The sequence below is a fragment of the Hippocampus bargibanti genome, linkage group LG01 (genome assembly GCF_051943395.1).
Source record: "Hippocampus bargibanti isolate YZ-2025 linkage group LG01, ASM5194339v1, whole genome shotgun sequence".
Classification (NCBI taxonomy): Eukaryota; Metazoa; Chordata; class Actinopteri; order Syngnathiformes; family Syngnathidae; genus Hippocampus; species Hippocampus bargibanti.
The window spans coordinates 21,200,133-21,221,592 of record NC_142734.1 but is presented as its reverse complement, the minus strand read 5'-3'; the positions used below and the strand labels follow the sequence as shown (position 1 = coordinate 21,221,592).

The window sequence follows — 21,460 nt, the reverse complement described above, 5'->3', positions numbered from 1 at the left end:
TTTCGGAAAACTTGATACCACTTGTACTAAACAAAGGCGTCTAATATGCTCTAAGGGGATATATTTATAAATCAAATCAGTTGTTTGTGTGCTTTGAACCGACGGAATCACAGCGACTATGTTTGGACTGTCAACCAACCAACTTCAGTCTTTAGTGATACGTAAGCGGAAACCACGCCCCTTGTCCGATGCTTGTTGGAACATTTTGTTTTTTGAAGCCAATTTACTTCCACACTTGGTCCACCAATGGTACAACGCTTATTTTGCTACGTTAATTTACAGGAGAATTACGAGACGGGAGTCAAGGCGACAATTTTGATGAGTTTGGAGTTAAAGTAATGAAATGTAAACACGCCCACCATTCATGCAAATTTCACCTAAAATTTCAATCATGGATGTTTGCGACGGAAAAAAGAAGAGAAAGGTAAGCGGCCGCGGCAATTGCAAGCGAAATGTGGCCGGGAAGCCCAAACGAGAGCCGACTAAAGTCCTCCGCTCCCTCACGGTGGAGGACAATAACAAATACCGGGAGCCCATGGGGGAAGAGGACGACGACGGCTTCTCCGCTAGCTTCCTCCGGACGGTTCGGCCAGAGCCTGCCGTGTCTGTGCCTCTGTCGGTGCCACCGAGATACACTCTCATCCGGGAGGTGGGCCGGGGTAGCTACGGTGTGGTTTACGAGGCCATAGCCCGAAAAACTGGCGCCAGGCTGGCCGTGAAACGGCTCCAGTGCGATGCCCCGGAAAACGTGGAGTTGGCTTTGGCTGAGTTCTGGGCCTTGACAAGCCTGGACAACCGACACCAGAATGTTGTGCAACTGGAGGAGTGTGTTCTGCAGAGGAATAGCCTGGCCCAGAAGATGAGCCATGGCAACAAGAGGTCCAAACAATACCTCAGGCTTGTGGAGACCTCATTGAAAGGTACACGGATCACTGGCATTTCTCGATTTTTTACTATGGAGACACCCCTAAAAACGACATTTCGAACGAATAACAGAAGTAAAGTTATTACCCTGTATTTTGCTCCCAGGTTCAAACGAAAGTAATCATAACATAAATGCATTGTTCTCAGTCAAACGTGTTTTTACACATTGCATTAGGAAGAGTTGCTGTTTTTCAAGCATTATTTCTCATCTATGCATGTCAAGTATGTATGTATACACCATGCCAACCACAAAAATAAGAAACCACTGAACACCGCACACTTATTTGACGTGTCATACTCGGATCAAATTTTAATAATTTATTGTATGTGATATGTTTTATGTTATCGGGTTTGACCTACTTCTCATTGTGTGCTTTTGTCCTGCCTCAGCACTCTAAAATCTCTATAGATGTTTGCTTTGCCTTTGGTAACTTGTCTCTTATGTAAGAATGCCAAATTTATTCCATGTGTGCCTTCTTTGGAGCCATCAAGACAAAATGGAGTTGGGTCACATTGTAGTGACTGAAGGTGGATTGGATTGGATTGGATTGGATATGCCTTTATTAGTCTCACAGTGGAGAAATTTACATTTCACAGCAGCAAAGTGATGAAAGGAATGAAAGTAGAAAAACGAAATACATGAGCTGCTGGAAAGGCAGCCACTCTCGCGGCGCCGTCTTGAAGTCAAAAGAACAAAAAAACTAAATAACAAATAATATGACAGCATAGAGACACTATGACAAAACAAAGACACAGAGAGACATTCATTCTTCAGGACTTGCTGTACCCTGTGTTGAGTCAGTTACAGTTTGTTACTGCTGCTAAAATTCAACACTCACACCTGTCATGCACGTTGAAAAGAAAGGTTGACTACTGTAGAATACAGAGAAGTAAAAGAATAGTTCAAATTGTGGAAATGCTTCTTTTTAATAACTTGTATATAAATTGTTTGGTTTGTGGAGTGTACCCATCCACTGTGAAATCACATAGTCAAATGAATTGTTAGTGAGCTGTCTAGTTTTGAAAATATTAAAACATATTTAAATAAATACACACAGAGATACATTTTGAAGCTTTAAAGTCATAGTTTTAGCAGAATTAATTTTGTTGAAATCCAACATGTACCTTGTTTGGGACATTCAACTTTAAACATTTCTTGAAAATGTTCATTTGGGTCCTTCTGAATTGCCTAGTTGGTTGAAATTCAACGTAGTCCCACAACACCATGCACACGTTGGGTTTTGTGCTATGTTTGTATGGTAGTAAACACAACTCTTGACTGACTGCATGTATTGTTTGTCTTTTTCTGCCTATGCAGGGGAACGGATAATAGGTCAGCCGTCAGAACCGTGTTACCTCTGGTTTGTCATGGAGTTTTGTGAAGGTGGTGACCTCAATCAGTATATCCTGTCTCGTCGACCGGACCCCCAGACCAACAGGAGTTTTATGCTGCAGTTGACAAGTGCTGTGGCATTCCTGCACCGGAACAACATTGTTCACAGGGACCTGAAGCCAGATAACATTTTAATCACACAGAAATCCGGTGCACCGGTTCTTAAAGTAGCTGACTTTGGTTTGAGTAAAGTTTGCATGACCGTCAATGTTAAGAATGCTGAAGAGTTGCCCGCTGCTGATGTTGGCAGTGGGGCGAGCAACCAGAACAACATTGTCAACCTCAACAAGTTATGGCTGTCCTCTGCGTGCGGGTCAGACTTCTATATGGCCCCTGAGGTGTGGGAGGGGCACTATACGGCTAAGGCGGATATCTTTGCCTTGGGCATCATCATCTGGGCAATGATCGAGCGGATCACTTTCATTGACGCCGAGTCCAAACGGGAGCTGCTGGGCACCTACGTACGACAAGGCTCTGAGATTGTGCCTGTCGGCGAGGCCTTGTTGGAAAACCCCAAGATGGTTCTCCACATTCCTCAGAAGGCCAGAAGCTCCATGTCAGAAGAGGTGAAGAAACTCCTCCAGGAAATGCTTGCGTTCAACCCTCAGGAGCGACCCGACGCCTGTCAGCTGGAGGTGCTGATGGACCGGGTCACGTGTGCCGCCTGAGTGCCTCAACTACTTGACCCTTCCCCCTTTTTCCCACTCCAACCAGTCAAAAAAAAATACCTCTTCATTTCCCAGGTAACAATCTCTCTTCCTAATCTTAGTTTGTTTTGTTTTACAATCAGATATTGTCATTTTATGCCTGTTACCTATTAGGGGTAAAGTGAAGGCGTGATGTTCAATGTTGTTTGTGGGTATGCCCCACAAGTAGGATGTGAGCTGGCGGAGAAGGAGAAATTTTGGTTGGACTTTGATGAAGTCATACAGAACATCCCGAGAAGTGAGAGGGTTGTAATTGGTGGAGACTTCAATGGACATGTTGGCGCAGGAAACAAAGATGATGAGGAGGTGATGGGCAGGTTTGGACTCCAAATGAGGAACGCTGAAGGACAGATGGTAGTTGACTTTGCTAAGAGAATCGAAATGGCTGTTATGAATACTTTCTTTCAGAAGAGACAGGTACATAGGGTGGAAGCAGAAATACACAGACTACATTTTGTGTCAACGGCGCTATCTAAAGGAAATCAGTGACTGCAAAGTAGTGATTGGTGAGAGTGTAGCCAGACAGCATAGGTTGGTGGTATGTAGGATGACGCTGGCAGTGAGGAAGATGAAGAAACCAAAGGCTGAAGTGAGGACAAAATGATGGAAGTTGAAAAAGGAAGAGTGTTGCATGACATTTAGGAAGGAGGTAGGACAAGCACTGGGTGGGCAAGAGGTCCTTCCAGATGACTGGCAAACTACAGCGAACATAATCAGAGACACAGGTCGGAAAGTACTTGGTGTATCGAATGGAAGAAAGGTAGATAAGGAGGAGGAGGAGGAGGTGGTGGAATGGGGAGGTGCAGGAGTGTATACAGAGAAAGAGGTTAGCAAAGAAGAAGTGGGACACTGAGAGGATGGACGAGAGTAGACAGCAGTAAAAGGAGATGCAGCGCACAGTTAAAGTAAAGGTGGCAAAGGCCAAACATGATGACTTGTATGCTCGGCTGGACAGCAAGGAAGGTGAGACTGATCTTTACAGGCTGGCGAGACAGAGAGACAAAGATGGTATGGACCTGCAGCAGGTTCGGGTGATTAAGGATAGAGATGGCAATGTATTAACAGGTGCCACTAGTGTGATGGCAAGATGGAAAGAGTACTTTGAAGAATTGACGAATGAGGAAAATGAGAAGGAACAAAGTAGAAGACGTGACTGTTGTGGACCAAGACATCGCAAACATTAGCAAAGATGAAATGAGGAGGGCGCTGAAGAGGATGAAGGGGGGAAAGGCACTCGGGCCTGATGATCTACAAATCGAGGTATGGAGGTGTCTCAGAGAGGTGGCGGTGGTATTCCTGACTGGGTTATTCAACAAGATCTTAGATGGTGAACAGATGCCTGAAGAATGGAGACGAAATGTACTCGTGCCATTTTTTAAGAACAAAGGAGATGTGCAGAATTGTACTAACTTCAGAGGAATAAAGTTGATGAGCCATACAATGAAACTCTGGGAAAGAGTAGTTGAAATTTGACTAAGAGCAGAAGTGAACATTTGTGAGCAGCAGTATGGCATCACGCCAAAAAAAGAGTACGACAGATGCAGTGTTGGCTTTAAGAATGCTGATAGAGAAGTACAGAGAAGGTCAGAAGGAATTGCATTGTGTCTTTGTAGATCTGGAGAAAGCGTACGACAGGGTGCCCAGAGAAGAGCTGTGGCATTGCATGAGGAAGTCTGGAGTGATGGAAAAGTATGTCAGAGCAGTGCAAGACATGTATCATGACTGTAAGACAGTTGTGAGGTGTGCTGTTAGTGTGACTGAGGAATTCAAGGTGGAGGTGGGACTCCAGCAGGGGTCAGCTCTGAGCCCCTTCTTATTTGCTATGGTGATGGACAGGCTGACAGACCATGTTAGACAAGAATCTCCTTGGACCATGATGTTTGCAGATGACATTGTGATCTGTAGCGAGAACAGGGAACAGGTGGTGGAGAAACGAGAGATGTGGAGATATGCCCTGGAAAGGAGAGGAATGAAGATCAGTCGCAGCAAGAAGGAATATATGTGTGTGAATGAGAGGGATCCAAGTGAAAGAGTGATGCTACGGGGAGAAGAGACAAAGAAGGTGGAGGATTTTAAGTACTTTGGGTCAACTGTCCAGAGCAATGGAGAGTGTGGAAAAGAGGTGAAGAAGCGTGTCCAGGCAGGCTCGAGCGGCTGGAGAAAAATGTCAGGTGTGATGTGTGATAGAAGGGTTTCAGCTAGGATGAAAGGAAAAGTGTATAAAACAGTGGTGAGACCAGCAATGATGTTTGGACTGGAGACAGTGCCGCTGAAGAAAAGACAGGAAGCAGGGCTGGAGGTAGCAGAGCTGAAGATGTTGAGGTTTTCTTTGGGAGTGACCAGGTTGGATAGGATCAGGAATGAGTACATTAGATGGACAACTCACATTAGAGGCTTTGCAGAGAAAGTCAGAGAGGCCAGACTGAGATGGTTTGGACATGTCCAGAGGAGAGAGAGTGACTATATCGGGAGAAGGATGCTGAGCCTTGAACTGCCAGGCAGGAGACCGAGAGGAAGACCAAAGAGGAGGTTTATGGATGTGGTCAAAGAGGACATGAAGGTAGCTGGTGTGAGAGAAGAGGAAGCACAAAACCGGGATAGATGGAGGACATTGATTCGCTGTGGCGACCCCTGAGGGGAAAAGCCGAAAGGAAAAGAAGATAGAAGACCTATTAGGGGTAAAGTAATTTGGCCCTAGACAACTAAATCCAAACAAGAAAATGCTTGTAAACGCAACTAATCCGACAGTCAGTTGTTAGTGTGGCCTAGATTAGGTAAGTAGGTAGGTAACGAGTCCTGTTTTCTGTGCTTCACTTGTTTTTTTAATTCATTCAAATTCGGTATGCTTGGTAACAATTTTCTCTGTGGTGTGTCAAAATTTGTAAGTCCTTTTTATTTTCGTCTGACGTGGATATTTACTTGCTCCCTTAAAGGACAACCGCCGTCACTTTTTTGTTTCCTAACTGACATCAGAAAACCGTTTTATAGCATCTAAATTACCCAAAACCCGCAGTCCCACGTAAATCCACTTCAATTCCAAGCCACGGCAGTTCCACATACGCTCCTTTTTTCTCATTGCGGGCTCCTCAAGCCATGCATACATAAAGCCGTATTTTCTGTTAAAAAAAAAATTATATATATATATATTTTTTTTCTTTTTGTGGCCATTTCTTGTCAAACGCAGATTGTGCAATATTACAGTCATCAATACAATACATATTGATTTATATAGCGTAACAAATTGCTTAACATGGACATAGAGCAGTCACACAAAGATAGTAGAAAGCACCAGGGAGTAATAGATGTAAGAAGGGAGCTCATGTTAATGACCATGATATTTAAATTCCAAATCATACAACGTGAGATGAATCCAATATTGGCATTTCCACTGTATTTGCTCACTTTGAATGTCAACTTTATCTTGTTTTTTGTTGAAGGACATGACAGTGTCATGGTAAAAGTTTTCTGACTGTAGAAAAGCGCCATGGTAGCCAGCAAGTGCAGCAAAAATACACACTTTTCACAAAGTGCATGCGTATTTAGTTTCGATTTGAAAATTGAAGTGACAAAACCACCAGGAATTTTGTTGAATCTTAAACCACCATCAAAGGCCGAGCTTGACCGTGTGTGACAGATAGCGCTCAGATCATTGCCACGAACCTCGACGAACCCCGTGTTGTAAAAGACCTCATGACATAACACCTCTCATCCCCCAATCCTCGTGTGATTGCTGATGCACTCTGAGCATGCGTTATGCAACGGACCATTCCGTCACAAACATGTCGTCAGCGCTGAAGGGATTAGGGCTGTAAACGTTGACGGCGGGAGGTCACATCTTTGTTCTACACGGTGGTATTTATGGCACATGTAGGTTTACTCGGGGTGTAGCTAACAACAGAGCGCATTAATGAGATTTAAACAAAACGACCAAAGAGATGTCACACAAAAGAAATTTTTTTTTGCTTCTATAATTAGCCATTTTTATTTAATAAAAAAAATTGTGAATAGTGGCAAACAGTGTTTTATCATCTATAAAACTATTTCCAGCAATGTCAAAGAAACAAATATACCTTTGAGTTTAAACTCAGTATTTCTGACTGAGTTGTATGGTATTTTAGCTAAGCTAAATTGAATGTAACATATTTAGAAGACAGTAACAAGTTTTGTCCTCAGTCGGTTAGAATCTAGGTCACTTCTTTTCCTTTTGGCTTTTCCCTTCACGGATCAGAACCTAGGTCACTTAATAAAAGAATGCCTGTCCATCCAACAAAGCAAAACGTTTTGGGACTGTTCAGTTACAGGAATAAAAAAAAAATCTAGTCATTCTCAGTTTTGCCATTCATGTTTTTTTATGACGAATCTCAAAATGCTAAATTTGACTGGCAAACTGTAATTCAAGCCATGGTCACCATACTTTACTGACTATAATAATGGGGCAAATTAATGCTAAATACAGAATGTCAATACCTACTATTCCACTTCCGGGAGTTAAATGATAATTGGTCAGTTTTTCTGCATGAGCACAAATGGAAGCTCAGTCCACTCCCTCAATTCCACAAACACATCCCAGCCCAGCAAATTACAACAAAACCCTACTTTAAATGATTGAATTAAATCTGAGTGGCAAAATGCTGCTAATTTTGCACCCATTGTATGCATAGTTGTCATTATCACACACACACCCTCAATTGACAATAGTTGACTTCGCTCCTTGACTTGATCTCATTTCATATGCTGTAGAGATCTTAAACATGGCTTTAACTGTGATTGCGCATTTGCCTCAGGATATTCTATCGGTAGCTGATGCCTTTGTGTGATTATTTTTTTATGCCAAGTGAAAATAGCCATTCGAACATCCTTTTGAAGTCAGCCACATTCAATGTTGATGAGATCTACCTCTGTTCTGTTTGGGACAGACCCACATCACCCCTCCTTCCTCGGACAGTGACCGTGTCGCTCATTATTCCAAAGCTTATCGAGGCATGTGTCTGGAACATTTTGTGCCCATACTGTCTGCGGACAGTATGGCGGTTCTTTACAAACCGGGACGGGGCCATATTTAAGCCCCCGGCCCAGTCCTGTTTATCCTTGCCTGTGAATCCGCTTTCATTTCTCGGACAGCGGGAAGAGAGTTAGTCCTCTTCAGTTTAGATGTTTTTGTATGTACGGGTGTTTTGAATGCCTGTTTACAAGCAGCTTTCACCTTTTGAGGGCATTCTTTCACCATCTGGTCGCCATACCCCAAAGCAGGATGCATTTTAATCAGGACAGGACAAAAAATGTAAATTTAAAGTTTTCTTTTTTTTTTGGGGGGGGGGGGGGGGGGGCTCACAGGAAATTAAGTTGCTCTGACAACCGCTTGAAGGCAGGATACATACACGTAACGATATGTTTTGTAATCGCGCTCACAGTTGGAACACAGGTTGTTACACAGAGACTGAGAAATGCCTCATAAAAACCCAACTGCATTTACAAGATTTGGGGAGTAAGTGTGAAAACTGCACTGACGGTTATGCAACAATAAAATTGTGAAAGCAGTCGCTTGGTGGCTGACAGTTCTAAAGTTGGTATTATTTCCAAGGAGTTTGAGATGTTGCTGTGTCTGTGTGACTGCTTTCTTCCAATGACTAGGAATTGTCTCCCAAACATAACCTAAAAATCTAATGAACTCATTTGAAAGTGGACATTTGCGCTGACGTCACCGTTTACAAAATGACTGTAATTTCTGAATTGAGATGAGATTACCTTTCTTTGTCTCACATTGGAGAAACTCCAAATTCAAAGCAGCTAAGTTATGAGAGGCAAAGGAAAAATAATAAATAGAAAAACAAAGTATAGGAGCTGCTGGAAAGGCAGCCACTCTTGTGGCGGGATCTTGAAGTCAAAACAACAAAAAACAAAATAACAAATAATATGACACAACACAAAAGACACAGATACCCATTCAATCTTAAGCTCTTTTTGCCCCCTCTTTGTTGTCTGAAGTAGTTCTAGATGAAAGAGGAGAGGATCTAAGCGACATTTTCACTAGTGGATCAGGGACATCATGGTGAAATCTGCACATTTGCTACAAGCTAAGTTTCGAAAGTAAATACAAAGCTGTAGTGTCCATTGACGTAAAGAGATGGTCTCATCTCCTGCCCCACATAATTCACTTCAATTCCAAGCCGTGACTCCCAGTTTCACATTTGCAACGGCACTCTGCGCTAACTCTCCTTTATGCTCATCCAGCCGCAGACGGTGCAACAGCAAAAAATGCTGCCCATTACAGACGCAGTAAAAAACAAGCTGCTGCCGCAGCTGTCCAGAAATGGGAATTAAATGGCACAGACATTCTACCTAATCGAAAACAGTGCTGATAAACTTGTGCTGCCCAAAAGTCGCAACCACCAAACAGTCTCCTTCTTGATGAATGTCATAACTAAAAATGCTGAAAAACAATACATATCAAGTCTACATGACGCAATAACAACACAAAGTAACATAACACAAAAACAACAAAAAGGCAGGCTCACGAGAGCACTTGCAGACAGCTGTGTACTCGGGCGCCATATTGGGCTTCAAAATTGGCCATTCATTGTCTCTATATTTAATATGGAAGAACTGACAGGTTTTGGGGGTGTCAAAATCTAGAATATTCCCTCACTGATTACTTATCTCTGTAGTTGCCATTAAGAGAAGAGTAACAGAAGAATAACAAACACTTGCCATCAATCTCTTCGGCCAAATTGCTGCGACTGACTATGTCATTGTGCGTACCACAAAGGAAAGTTGTTTTTATTGCTCGTCATTTGAAAATCATCTGTAATATCCTGTGATTAACTGACCATCTGTTCAAAGGTGTACAACGCCTATCACCCTGAGTTAGCTTGCATAGTCAAGCGTCACGGGAATTTATAATAATAATAATAATAAATACATTTCATTTATAAGCACCTTTCAAAACTCTCAAGGTCACTTTACAGTCACAGGATACGTTTTTCTGTGGGTGAGCTTTTGATTATATTTCGCCTTCCTCCATCGAAGGCGCAATGGAGAAAAGATTCTGCTTGACAATGATAGCCGTGCAGTAAATAGCCAAGTAAAATGAGTCCAAGTAAAAGTGCACATAAAAACATTAAAATCAATCGTAGTGTCTGATATCATTTTGTGATATCAATCATCGTACTCCTGCAATTTAGCCACTAAGACAGCATGCTTCACATTCATCCATCCATTTTCGAATCAGTTTAGAATTACCTATCTCATTTGTCCTCGGGCAGCATGTGGGGTACACCCAAAACATATGACATATATAAATAAATTGAACTACTATCACAATGTCATTGTTTTGGCATAATGGCCGGTTGGATTTTTCGATCGTTATTTTGTAACCCAGAACCGTATTAATCGTATGTATCAAAGATGGACATTTTTGATAATGCACGCCCAGCGTGTTGTGCTGACTATTCAGAAACTCGGTGTTGTTAGGACGTGCAGGTCGGTTATTCAGAGTGCCACACTTGTGCCACTTTGACCGTGGACACAGGGTGTCAGAGCGTCAGGCAGACCAAGATGGGAGGATTATGTATGATATGTGGCGTTTGAATGGCTTTGACATCAAAATGTTCAAAGTTCGCAATTCCAAATAAAAATCCAATTTTAATCCTCCATTAAGCAATTTCTTTTCGAGACGAAACTTTTAGTTCCATGGAGGAATTAGGTCAAAAAGTGCCACAATAATACAAGACCAAAAAATACCTTCAAAATTTGACCCCCAGCAACCTGCTGTTAAAAACAACAACAAAAAATGTGACGAGGATCTTTGCAGCAAGAGGAGCCTTCAGGCCCAGACTCCCACTTACATAACAGATAATTAAACGACAACGGCATCCATGAGAAATGGTTTTTTTGCATGCCATACGCCTACAAATACACCCAAAGCTTGTAAAAATTCAACGCTCCATCAAGTAATCACTGAAAGTGCCTCGGTGTCTACAGGAACCCAGCCCCTCCACTTTCCCTAAAATACCAGTTCCCACTTGTTTGAATAGGGTTGACTTTTGGGTTATGCAACAACAAATGGCTGGCAATTGACTTCATTCGCCACTGGTTTTAAAGTGCTGGCCTTTGACAGTTGCTTGTAAACCCACTGCTAAAATGAACTTATCATGCATCATTCAAAACCCTTTATAGCTCTTTGGGTGTGACGCATGCTCTACCCCACACACAGCAAAAGGTTTCCCAACAAGTTTGAGTTTCTGCCTTTTAACCAATTGATGTCTGTCATTGTGCCAAGACAGTCAGTCCCACAAGAGGCAACATGGTGCTAGTAGGTATTGTAGTTATACTTGCACGGTTAAGCCAACTTGGTGAATGATGCATTGTTTTTACAGGATCAAAATGGCCCCACCTCAGCTGTGATGTAACCACTTTCCATCTCCCCTGCACAGTCCATCATCAGGAAGATGTGTGTGTGCGCGCCGCTAAGCTGACCCACTTGCGTTCATACCATGTGCTGTTGTGGGTTATGCAACCTAAAAGAGTTCTATTTGCCTAAAAAATTAATACATCATCGGTTATACAGTTTGGAAAAAAATCTTGGATTATGTTTTATTGTCATGCAGCCATCAAACAATTCATCAATGTTCTAATACTCTTATCCTCACGAGGGTGGCCTCACGAGGGTGGCTGGGGATGCCGGAACCTATCCCAAATGTCTTCAGACAGTAAGCGAAGGACACCGTGAACTGGTTGCCGGCCAATTGCAAGGCGCTCAGAGCCGAATAACTGTTTGCGCTCACATTCACACCAATTTAGTGTGTTTAACCAGTCTGCCATGCATGTTCTTGGAGTGTGGGAGGAAAATGGAGTACCCGGAGAAAACCCACACAGGCCCGGGGGAAAGATGCAAACTCCATCCAAGATTTGAACCCTCTGCACTGTGAGGTTGACGCGTTAACCACTGGGCCACCGTTCTGACAATGCTCACCTGTGTGTATGCCCTGTGACTGACTGGCGAGCAGTAGCTCACTTTTCATCTCAAGTAAATTGGGATAGGCACATTACAGGATATGTGTAGTGGCAAAAATGGATGAATCAGACCTCAAAAATGATGGTTCATGGTCAGCTGTCAATACTCCCCAGTCAAAAAAACATTCGAATTCATTTATAAACCATGACTGAAAAATATTTTTTTTTTGAAAAGTGACCTGGTTCTCCCCATTATCTGTCACCTCTCCGATGAGTCAGTGAAATCTTCAGAACTGGTTTGTCAACAAATGAGTGCCTTGAGAGCATCAATGACTCATTGTTTGACTAAGGCTAATAGGTCATTATTGCTGGAGGGCAGGTGTGAAGAGATCATTTTTTACAAATAGGCTCGCTGAACAAACTGATTTCATTACTCAAGTTACCACAATGTAATCAATGAACAATTTGGACATTTTTCCTCTTCTCTGTCTGCAGATTTTGTTTACCACATGGATGGGGACTCCTTGACAGAAAAAGGGAATCCACCAAAACGGGACTGTGAAGAACACAACATGTTCATTTTGGACTAATGTGGTCAGTTTCTTCAGTTGGCACCAGTATGCAATCAATTTTCTTCCAGCACCACCACCTATATGTCGCTGTTGTTTTCCTCCTTCCAGGCCTCGTTTGTTTTCTTTTCCACGGCGATGTATCGTGCAGTAGCACAGGCAACCTAACCTACCTTTTATGAGATGACCTTTGTTCTGCGGTGGCTTCTTTCCTCTGAACGGGTGTTGCTATCAGTTTCCCAACATTGTGCCTTAAACAGGGTCTTGCAACACTGAAAAACGTAGTCACACTTGTGTGTTTTCTTCACTCGGCCATCCAACGTGTGTATAAGGGCGATACAGGGCAGGTGATTGAATGGAAGGAAGAGCGCGTAGATTAGCGTACGGAGGCTTTTTAAATAAATAATAATTTCTAAACACAGGGAGCTTTATTCTTCATTGCGTATATGACCAAAGCATGATGTAGCATTTCATTTCAGTCATTCCGCACTCGTGATGAAATTTGAGGTATTCCCCCTTTTGTGGTGTGGAGCGACCTCTTTAGAGCCACGCTTTCCCTTTAAACGATCACTTGGTTTGAAATATCCTCAGGTTCTTGGCTACTTCTTCACGACTACGCAAGTGTTTGACTCATTTTCTTGTGGAGTTTGGGCTTGGACCTAAGCGCTCACTAACATATTTCTTGCCCTCATCACGCTCACCTGATATAGCCTCGTTTTAAGGAGGTGGTGTTATTGTTAGTGAACCCAATGTGAAGACAATCTCTAAAACGAAATGTAAATGTATGATATTTTGTTTTTCTTTTTTCCAACCATTTTTCAAATGTGGCTCACGCGCACAATTTGTTAGGTGATCACGCCCCATTGCTTTAAAATGGACTTGTTTAAAATCAATGTCACCAAACTCCGAAAACTCCCTTTTTGTCTAATCCAAAATTTTAATCTTCCAAATCCACTGGGGGAAAAAATTGAGATTAGCTCGTTGGTCTTTTCATAAAAATGTAGATTTAAATTTGGTTCTATTGAAAAAAAATCTAAAAACTCACAATATTACTCTTATTGATATACAGCAAGGCTGAGAAATGTAAGCCTCAATACGGACCTCTTATGCCACCAGGCTTTCAGTTTGCTGTGGTTGATGCAGTGCTCAAGTGTCAAAGGTTGACATTTTCCTTTGAATTCCAGATTCAGGCTTGTTCCACAAACTACTTCACGCTATGCAAAATGTTTCACTGAGAAAAAATTACAAGACATATTTTTGTGTGTAATAAATACGTTTTGAACTCCATAAATTTTTCCTACTGTTTACTGAGATGTATGTTTATTTGATGTACATCAGTCAACACGTGTTTTTGTTACTGAAGTTGACAGGAGCCAGTAAGATATCTATTTTTTCAGATTTTTGTTTTCGTGTCAATGTATCTGATGACATTTCTTGAAATAAAAATGACAAGTTGACTAAAAGTCTACTTTATATTCCTATAAAATACTACAACACCTTTGTAATGAATTGGACAGCAATACAGTGAGACCTCAACTTACAAACACCTTATCTTACAAACTTTTCGTCTTACAAACGTCAAATTTATGACAATTAAACCTTATAATAAGCACTATTTTCATAATACACACCCACCACGGCGGAAGCACACGACCGAACAGCACCAGAGGTTAAGTTACAAACAGTCCTCATGGAAGGTGACTCTCCTTCCATAAGCCATCAACGACCATCAAAAAGCTAAATAAAACTTTATTTTACAGCACAGTTTATTTCTTTAATTACAGTCCTCATGTAATGCGCCTCTCTTTCCAAACAGCAATTCCCTTTGACCTTCGACCTCCAACGCCATTCCATCAAGCCATAAATGACCATCATAAATGTAAATAAAGTGACTTTATGATACAATGCAGTGTATTTCTTTCATTACAATACAATAGTACATTTATTATAGAGAAAATAAGGTATGTTGTGTGTAGTTTTAAGGCTTATTTAGTTGAAAAGTATATTTTATGGAAACCCTGGAACGGATTATTCCCATTTTAATGGTTTCCTATGGGAATTTGTTTTTTGAGATACACACTTTTCGCCTTACACACTCTGTCTGGGAACCAATTAAGTTTGTAAATTGAGGTCTCACTGTAGTTGCGAGTGGTGCAACTTCAAACGCTGCCAAAAACCATCAAGCAGAAGACTGTCTGAGGTGCCTTTTTGTTAAACGCCTGGTGAGCTACTCCAATGAGTACTGGACAACTAATTCCACGCACTGTATGGTCTGGCCTCTTCCATTCACCAACATGCCGTTGAAGGTAGCATCGGTATACATAGATGAGACTAATTCTAATCCACAAGACTTTAATCCACTGTGAGAATATACTCTGGGAAGAAAGTGCGTCATTGTGACCTGTCCTAGATCGTGAGCTCTATTGTGACGTTTATCAGTCTGAGCTCTTCTCAATTAGGTCCATGAGCAAGCATGGACCCCAGGTCAGGAGGTATTAGCCCCAGGGCAACAATGTTCTAAATTAATGTAGTATATGTATGCAACTGTATGCAAACTGTTTCACCTTGAAACGTGCATTACAATTCCCTCACAACTTCATATGTAGAAATTCAAGAAATGAATGATTTTTTTCCTGAGACTATTAACGCAACAATGTAACAATTTTTTTCTAACGTGGGTCTTCGTAAAATTCACAAATCTAACCTGATTATATTCTATCATATTGTTTTCAAAATAGCTTTGATGTTTGCACTGCATGCACTTGGAACATCATGTCCCAGGCTGCCAGCTGTGAACAGGTTGGCATAAAATCTGTTTATTGGATGGAGCAGTGCTGCCCCCTACCGGGTTGTTGTTTTTATTATTATTACTTTTGTTATCTTATCTGTTTTTATTTTATTATTATTATTGTATTATTGTTATCTGTTTTATATATATATATATATATATATATATATATATATATATATATATATATATATATATATATATATAAACAATATGATAGAATATAATCAGGTTAGATTTGTGAATTTTACGAAGACCCACGTTAGAAAAAAAATTGTTACATTGTTGCGTTAATAGTCTCAGGAAAAAAAAAATATATATATATATATATATATATATATGACAGAGAGAGATGGATGCAACTAAAGTAACAGGACCCTTACTAATGCGAAAGTTAGATTCAAGCCATATTTTGCTCATTTTTGAGTCCGTAATAATGGGATTTGCATTCTACTATTTCTGACAACCCATTGCGACACATTACATCATAGTGGATATAAAACAGTTTGAAATGTTCTGGTCAACATTTTTTGTTTTGTTTTTATTGCCTTTACACTTAATCCAGTACACTTAATCCTCTCTAGGGTCGTAAAACTTTTTTTAAATGTTTTTTTTTCGTCAGACTCTCAAGTAATCTTCTCAATATTATTCATATTTTTGCTATGCTTCTTAATCTAAACAAATCAGATTTTTTTAATAGGCCAATCTTAAAAACAAACATATTTGAAAACCCTGATGTGCTCAAAAAAAAAATTTCTACCTATCAGCATCACCATACTTTTGACCAATTTCAAACAGTGGACCCTTCATATATGCAGATCAACAAGGCCAAAATGAAAGATAACGATGCCTTCCTCCCTGAATCCACCACACATTAACCTTCATCTCTGAGCAATTGAAACGATATTTTAGATCCGTCTGGAGAGATGGTGAGACCTTTTGATTTAGCACGTAGCTAATCTCTGCCACGCACGAACAGTTCCCAGTGCAGCCTCTGCATTTCTATTCCACCGAGGGATAGATCACACAAACTAAAATGAGTGTCTGTCTTTTGAAATGATTCGATTCAAATGAATGTTGTGATCCAAAAATCTCATGTCTGATCAGTCCAACCAAGTATTTTATTTGGAATGGTGGAACAGCACTTAAATCAGTGATGCTAAGCCTTTCTTGAAACCCTTCAGAGTACGAAGAAGCAAAGGTGGACGAAGACCATAAAACCTCACTGGACTTTTTTACATTTGAGATCAATACACAACACCACAACGATTGATGACTCCTCTGCGTTGCTCAAGAAATCCATTATTTGAATGATACTGCTTATAACAAACACTGACTGGATCGATGCCAAACCGGGTGTCGCGTTGCTGCATGTCTCCCGATGGTTTATACCAGTGGGTCCTAACCTTGTTGGAGGTACCATACCTAACCAGTCATATGCACGTTTATTTGTTCAGTTTGCCGGTGCGAGACTAGTTTCTCACTTTGTGTAACAAATCCTTCAAATAGGACGATCAGTCCCATGACATTCCGTGGAATTCATTTTGTAGATATTGTCCGTTTTTTTTGTTTGTTTTTTTGCTGGACCTTGTTAGCATGTTAGTAAAAAAAAACTTTCCCACAGCACTGATTGTACAAATGATGCAATGTAATTGTAAAGTGTCCTTGGGTGTTCTGAAAGGCGCTTGTAAATTAAATGTATTATTATTATTAGAATTATTATTATAATGTGATCATCTGATGCAGGTGTGTCATAACTGTCACGATTTGCAAGGTGGTGGTGGTGGACCCTAAAAATGCAGACAGGGGCAGAGCAGGGTGTATTTGACAAATTGTATTAAATAAAGTCGGCGGGAACAAAATCTCAAACAATAAAGTCATTAGAACAAAAAGGTCCAAAGTAGCAAACAAAACAATGACTAAAAACAACGCAAACCAGACAAGATGAAACAAACCTGACAGCATTAAACAAACAATGACCCAACACTGAATGGTCGTGCCAGGAGACCTTTTAACTGCCACTGATTAAAACGACCAACACTTGTGCAGCTGCGGGTGGGGCCCAACAGTGCCAACCGTTGGTCGCAAACCGAAACGTGACAATAAAAAGAAGTCCAAGATGGCGCCCGAGTAGGCAGCCTCAGCAAGTGCTCTCATGAGCCTTGCTTTTTTTGGTTGTTTTTGTCTTGTTTTGTGTTTTCTTTTGTCACTTTGTGTTGTTGTGCATCGTGTGGAACGGATACAGATTGTTTTTCAGCATTTTTGACCACGACATTCATCAAGGAGGAGACTGTGCTGAGCGGTTGCGCCTTTTCGGCAGCATGAATATGCCAGTACTGTTTTTGAAAGGGAGGAATGTCGGAGCCATTCGACTGTCATCGCTGGACACCAAAGGGGCCATTGTGCTTTTTTGCGCCTGTAATGGGCAGCATCTTCACAGCCCGCGCTTTGTTTAGCGGAAAGGTCAGTGCCGTTGGACGGTCTGCGGCTGGATGGATGCATGGCTTGAGGAACCCGCAATAAGAAGAAAGGAGCGTCAGCGCAGAGCGCCGATGCGTATGTGGAACTGTTGCGGCTTGGAATTGAAGCAGATTTATGTGGAACAGGAGATGTGAGACAATCTCTTTTCGTCAATGGATGCTACAGCTGCATGTTTGCTTTCAACATTTAGCTTGTAGTTGACATGCACATTCCACCATGATGTCCCTGATCCACTGGTGGAAAGACGCTTTGATCCTCTCCTCTTTCATCTAGAACTGTTTCATGTCATCACAAAGAGGGTACAGCAAGTCCTGAAGAATGAATGTCGCTCTGTGTCTTTGTTTTGTCATATTGTCTCTATGCTGTCATATTATTTGTTATTTAGTTTTTTTTTTGTTCTTTTGACTTCAAGACGGCGCCGCGAGAGTGGCTGCCTTTCCAGCAGCTCATGTATTTCGTTTTTCTACTTTCATTCCTTTCATCACTTTGCTGCTGTGAAATGTAAATTTCTCCACTGTGAGACTAATAAAGGCATATCCAATCCAATCCAATCCAATAACTAATTAACATGTTGAGTCGGGTGTGTCTTAACCTCCAAAGCAGAGGTTCCATCGAACCCCTGGGACCGATTCACTGAACCCTTAAAGGACAACAGACACCATTTTTTTTTGTTTCCTAACTGACATCAGAAAAGCGTTTTATAGGATCTAAAATACCCAAAACACGCAGGCGGATAGTTTTAGTCAAATGAAAAACACCAATAAAAATGACTTAAACTGTCCAAAAACTACTTCAAAATGAACCCGGAAATGGCCAGTTTCAGAAGGTCCCGCCCCCAGTTCGTGACGTCATGCCAAGACGTCTTGCCTTGCTCGAAAATCAAAACAATGGCTTCAGATTCGGAGAAGATGCTTTCTTATTACTCATCCAGTTATGAATATGATTCAAATATTTCTGAAGAGGAAAGCATAAACGTTTGCAACCGTTTAAAGGAGTCCTCCCATATGAATTCGAGCTGTCAATGACAGCAATGTAGCACCCAGAAAATGCAGAAGATGGCGCCCAAGCTCCATTGGAAATGGGCTGATTTGTCTGCTGGGAATTTGTGTCAGCGAATATCAAATAGTTGTCTTGGTGCAAGACACGATTCACCATCCCGTTATTTATGTGTTTTCCTTCTAATTTCGCCATCAACACGGATCAAGACGAAGTTTTCAGACCAAACAAAGTACCGCAAAATGCATTGTGTGTCGCTTTCTCAGTCAGGGGTGTTCCAAACGTGACGTCTCGTGGGGATCGTCATCAACTCGAAAACAAGACTTCCTGAATATTCAGTGCGAGCCTTAAAATGTAAAATATAGCTATATGCGGTGGAATCTTTGTAAAATACGCTTAGTAGAAGTCATTTGAAGTGATTTTACAAATTATGGACACAACTTGTCCGGAGGCGTCGGTTGTCCTTTAAGGTTCGATCATACTTAGGTTGGGAACCACTGGTTTATACTTCTGTGACTCCGCAAAGAGGAGGGCACCTTGATAAGATGACGTCCTCCGCCACGTCTGGCACTCTTGATTGCAAAACCACCAGAAGCAGAGCCTCACCAGCCTCTCCTTCGGACATGATATGGACATTTGAAAACATCTGATAAGAAGATGTAATTCATCAAAAGGCTGTGGCAAGATGAATGCAGCTCAGATGATGAAATGAGACATCCAATTTTATGAGTGACAGAACTCTGATTACAGAAGCACATTTCAAGATGTTTAATCTATTATGCGCTTAACAATGTGGGCATATCGGATTTGAATGACAAAGTGATATCTGTAACATCGGACATTTGACTGACTGACGCCCTTGATGGTGTCTGCGTCCTTGGGATTCACACTATTTGTGGTGCCTGTGATGGATGTCCATCCATCCATCCATCCATCCATCCGTCCGTCCGTCCGTCCGTCCGTCCATCCGTCCGTCCGTCCGTCCATCCGTCCGTCCGTCCGTCCGTCCATCCATCAATCCATCCATTCATTTTCTGCAGTTGTGTACATGCTGCAATGAATAAAGTTGATTTGAGAATATGAAATACTTTATTTTCTATAAATCTCCATAGTTTACATTTTCAAATAATAACTTGTATGACATTCTGAGAAAATCGCATTTAATCCATTCCCAGATGTGGTGTTTTTTGGGGAACAGGGCTGTGGGCTATTGTGGTCTTTGTTGGTGACCCCTGTCATAAAAGATGTCATGTACTGTATGTAAGATTAAATATCTCATATTTCTTCAGCAGAGCCATGGTTATTTTCTTGTGTACGCTGGGTGAAGCATTCCTATCTCCTCCATTTTTTCTTGTCCATTCATGTGAAATAGATGTCCTTAAAAAAGCAGTCAAGGCAAACATTTTGTATAAGACTTTAGAGTTGATATATGAAAGTATATGAAAGTGCACACCTTTGTTGAACTGACTCTTTTCCTAATACTATTTTTTTTTTACCAATAATTTAAAAAAATGTGAACTTTTCCACCTCATAAATATTATCTATAATCTGGATAACTCAAGTGAAAAGGAAAATCAAGGAAGAACTGCAGTTAAAGCCAATGCAAAAGTGAATCTCTTTGATAACTTCTCATCTGATCTGCTGTTCTTACACAAGTGTGAATTTGTATTGGTGCTGAGAACTCTTCCCCTGACAACAATCACTGTAATTGGACCATGCGCTTTGAATTAGGCTCATCAATTCCGCATAACATGTGAAGAGAGCGGCTGTAAAATGACATGGAGGTTAATTTAATCTGCTATTGTTGATATGCAGTCAAACAATAACATGATAATGAAAATGTTTTGACATTTGGTGGATGAATGGTCCAATTCCAAAGTGAATTGGGGTTATTCTTCAAATCAGAATTAGTTAAATGTCCACGAACTCCATACAGCATTATCTGTCCACAACATAATGATTTTTTGTTCTCGATGACGCTTTTAATCAGAACAAAGTATAACCGCACATACATGAACATTTTGGAACTGGGAAAAGGATGAATTTTAGTAATGTGGAAAACAGTCCTTGAATATCGTGAGGAAGGGGAAGTTAAAATTGTTTGAATAATGAAGAACTGAACTGCCAGGCAGGAGACCGAGAGGAAGACCGAAGAGGAGGTGGAGGTTTATGGATGTGGTCAAAGAGGACATGAAGGTAGCTGGTGTGAGGGAAGAGGATGCACAAAACCGGGATAGATGGAGGACATTGATTCGCTGTGGCGACCCCTGAGGGGAAAAGCCGAAAGGAAAAGAAGAAGAATGAAGAATATGTGCAATGAGTAGAATGGTGACAATTGGCTGAATTAATAATAATAATAATAATAATAATAATAATAATAATAATAATAATAATAATAATAATAATAATAATACATAATACATAGAAAAACATAGCTTGTGACTGTAAAGTGTAATTGAGAGTTTTGAAAGACACTTAAAAAATCCGGATTCACGCATTGTAAATAGCACAGCCCACCTTATGTCGAGTCAATACAGTTACATATATAAAATATGCTTTTTATACTGTATTTTTAGACTTTGAATGATGTACACTTCTTTTTATGAAACCCTTTCAGTTTTGCTGTTGTCGATGGCAAATTTCCCCATTG

At 40.9% G+C, this 21,460-nt stretch overlaps 1 protein-coding gene across 2 annotated transcripts; it reads left to right on the top strand.

Moving 5' to 3' along the window:
* Nucleotides 1-175: 175 nt before the first annotated feature.
* On the top strand, nt 176-14,329 carry stk35 (serine/threonine kinase 35). Of its 2 annotated transcripts, XM_089003453.1 has the most exons (4): nt 176-920; nt 2,243-3,060; nt 12,472-12,570; nt 12,657-14,329. In XM_089003453.1, exons 1-2 carry the CDS (start codon nt 365-367, stop codon nt 2,983-2,985), a joined length of 1,299 nt encoding a protein of 432 aa, XP_088859579.1. In that variant the 5' UTR covers nt 176-364; the 3' UTR covers nt 2,986-3,060; nt 12,472-12,570; nt 12,657-14,329. The 2 variants fall into 2 exon arrangements, with proteins under 2 accessions (XP_088859579.1, XP_088859571.1); XM_089003445.1 differs by having other exon boundaries at nt 12,472-14,321.
* The last annotated feature ends 7,131 nt before the right edge of the window (nt 14,330-21,460 follow it).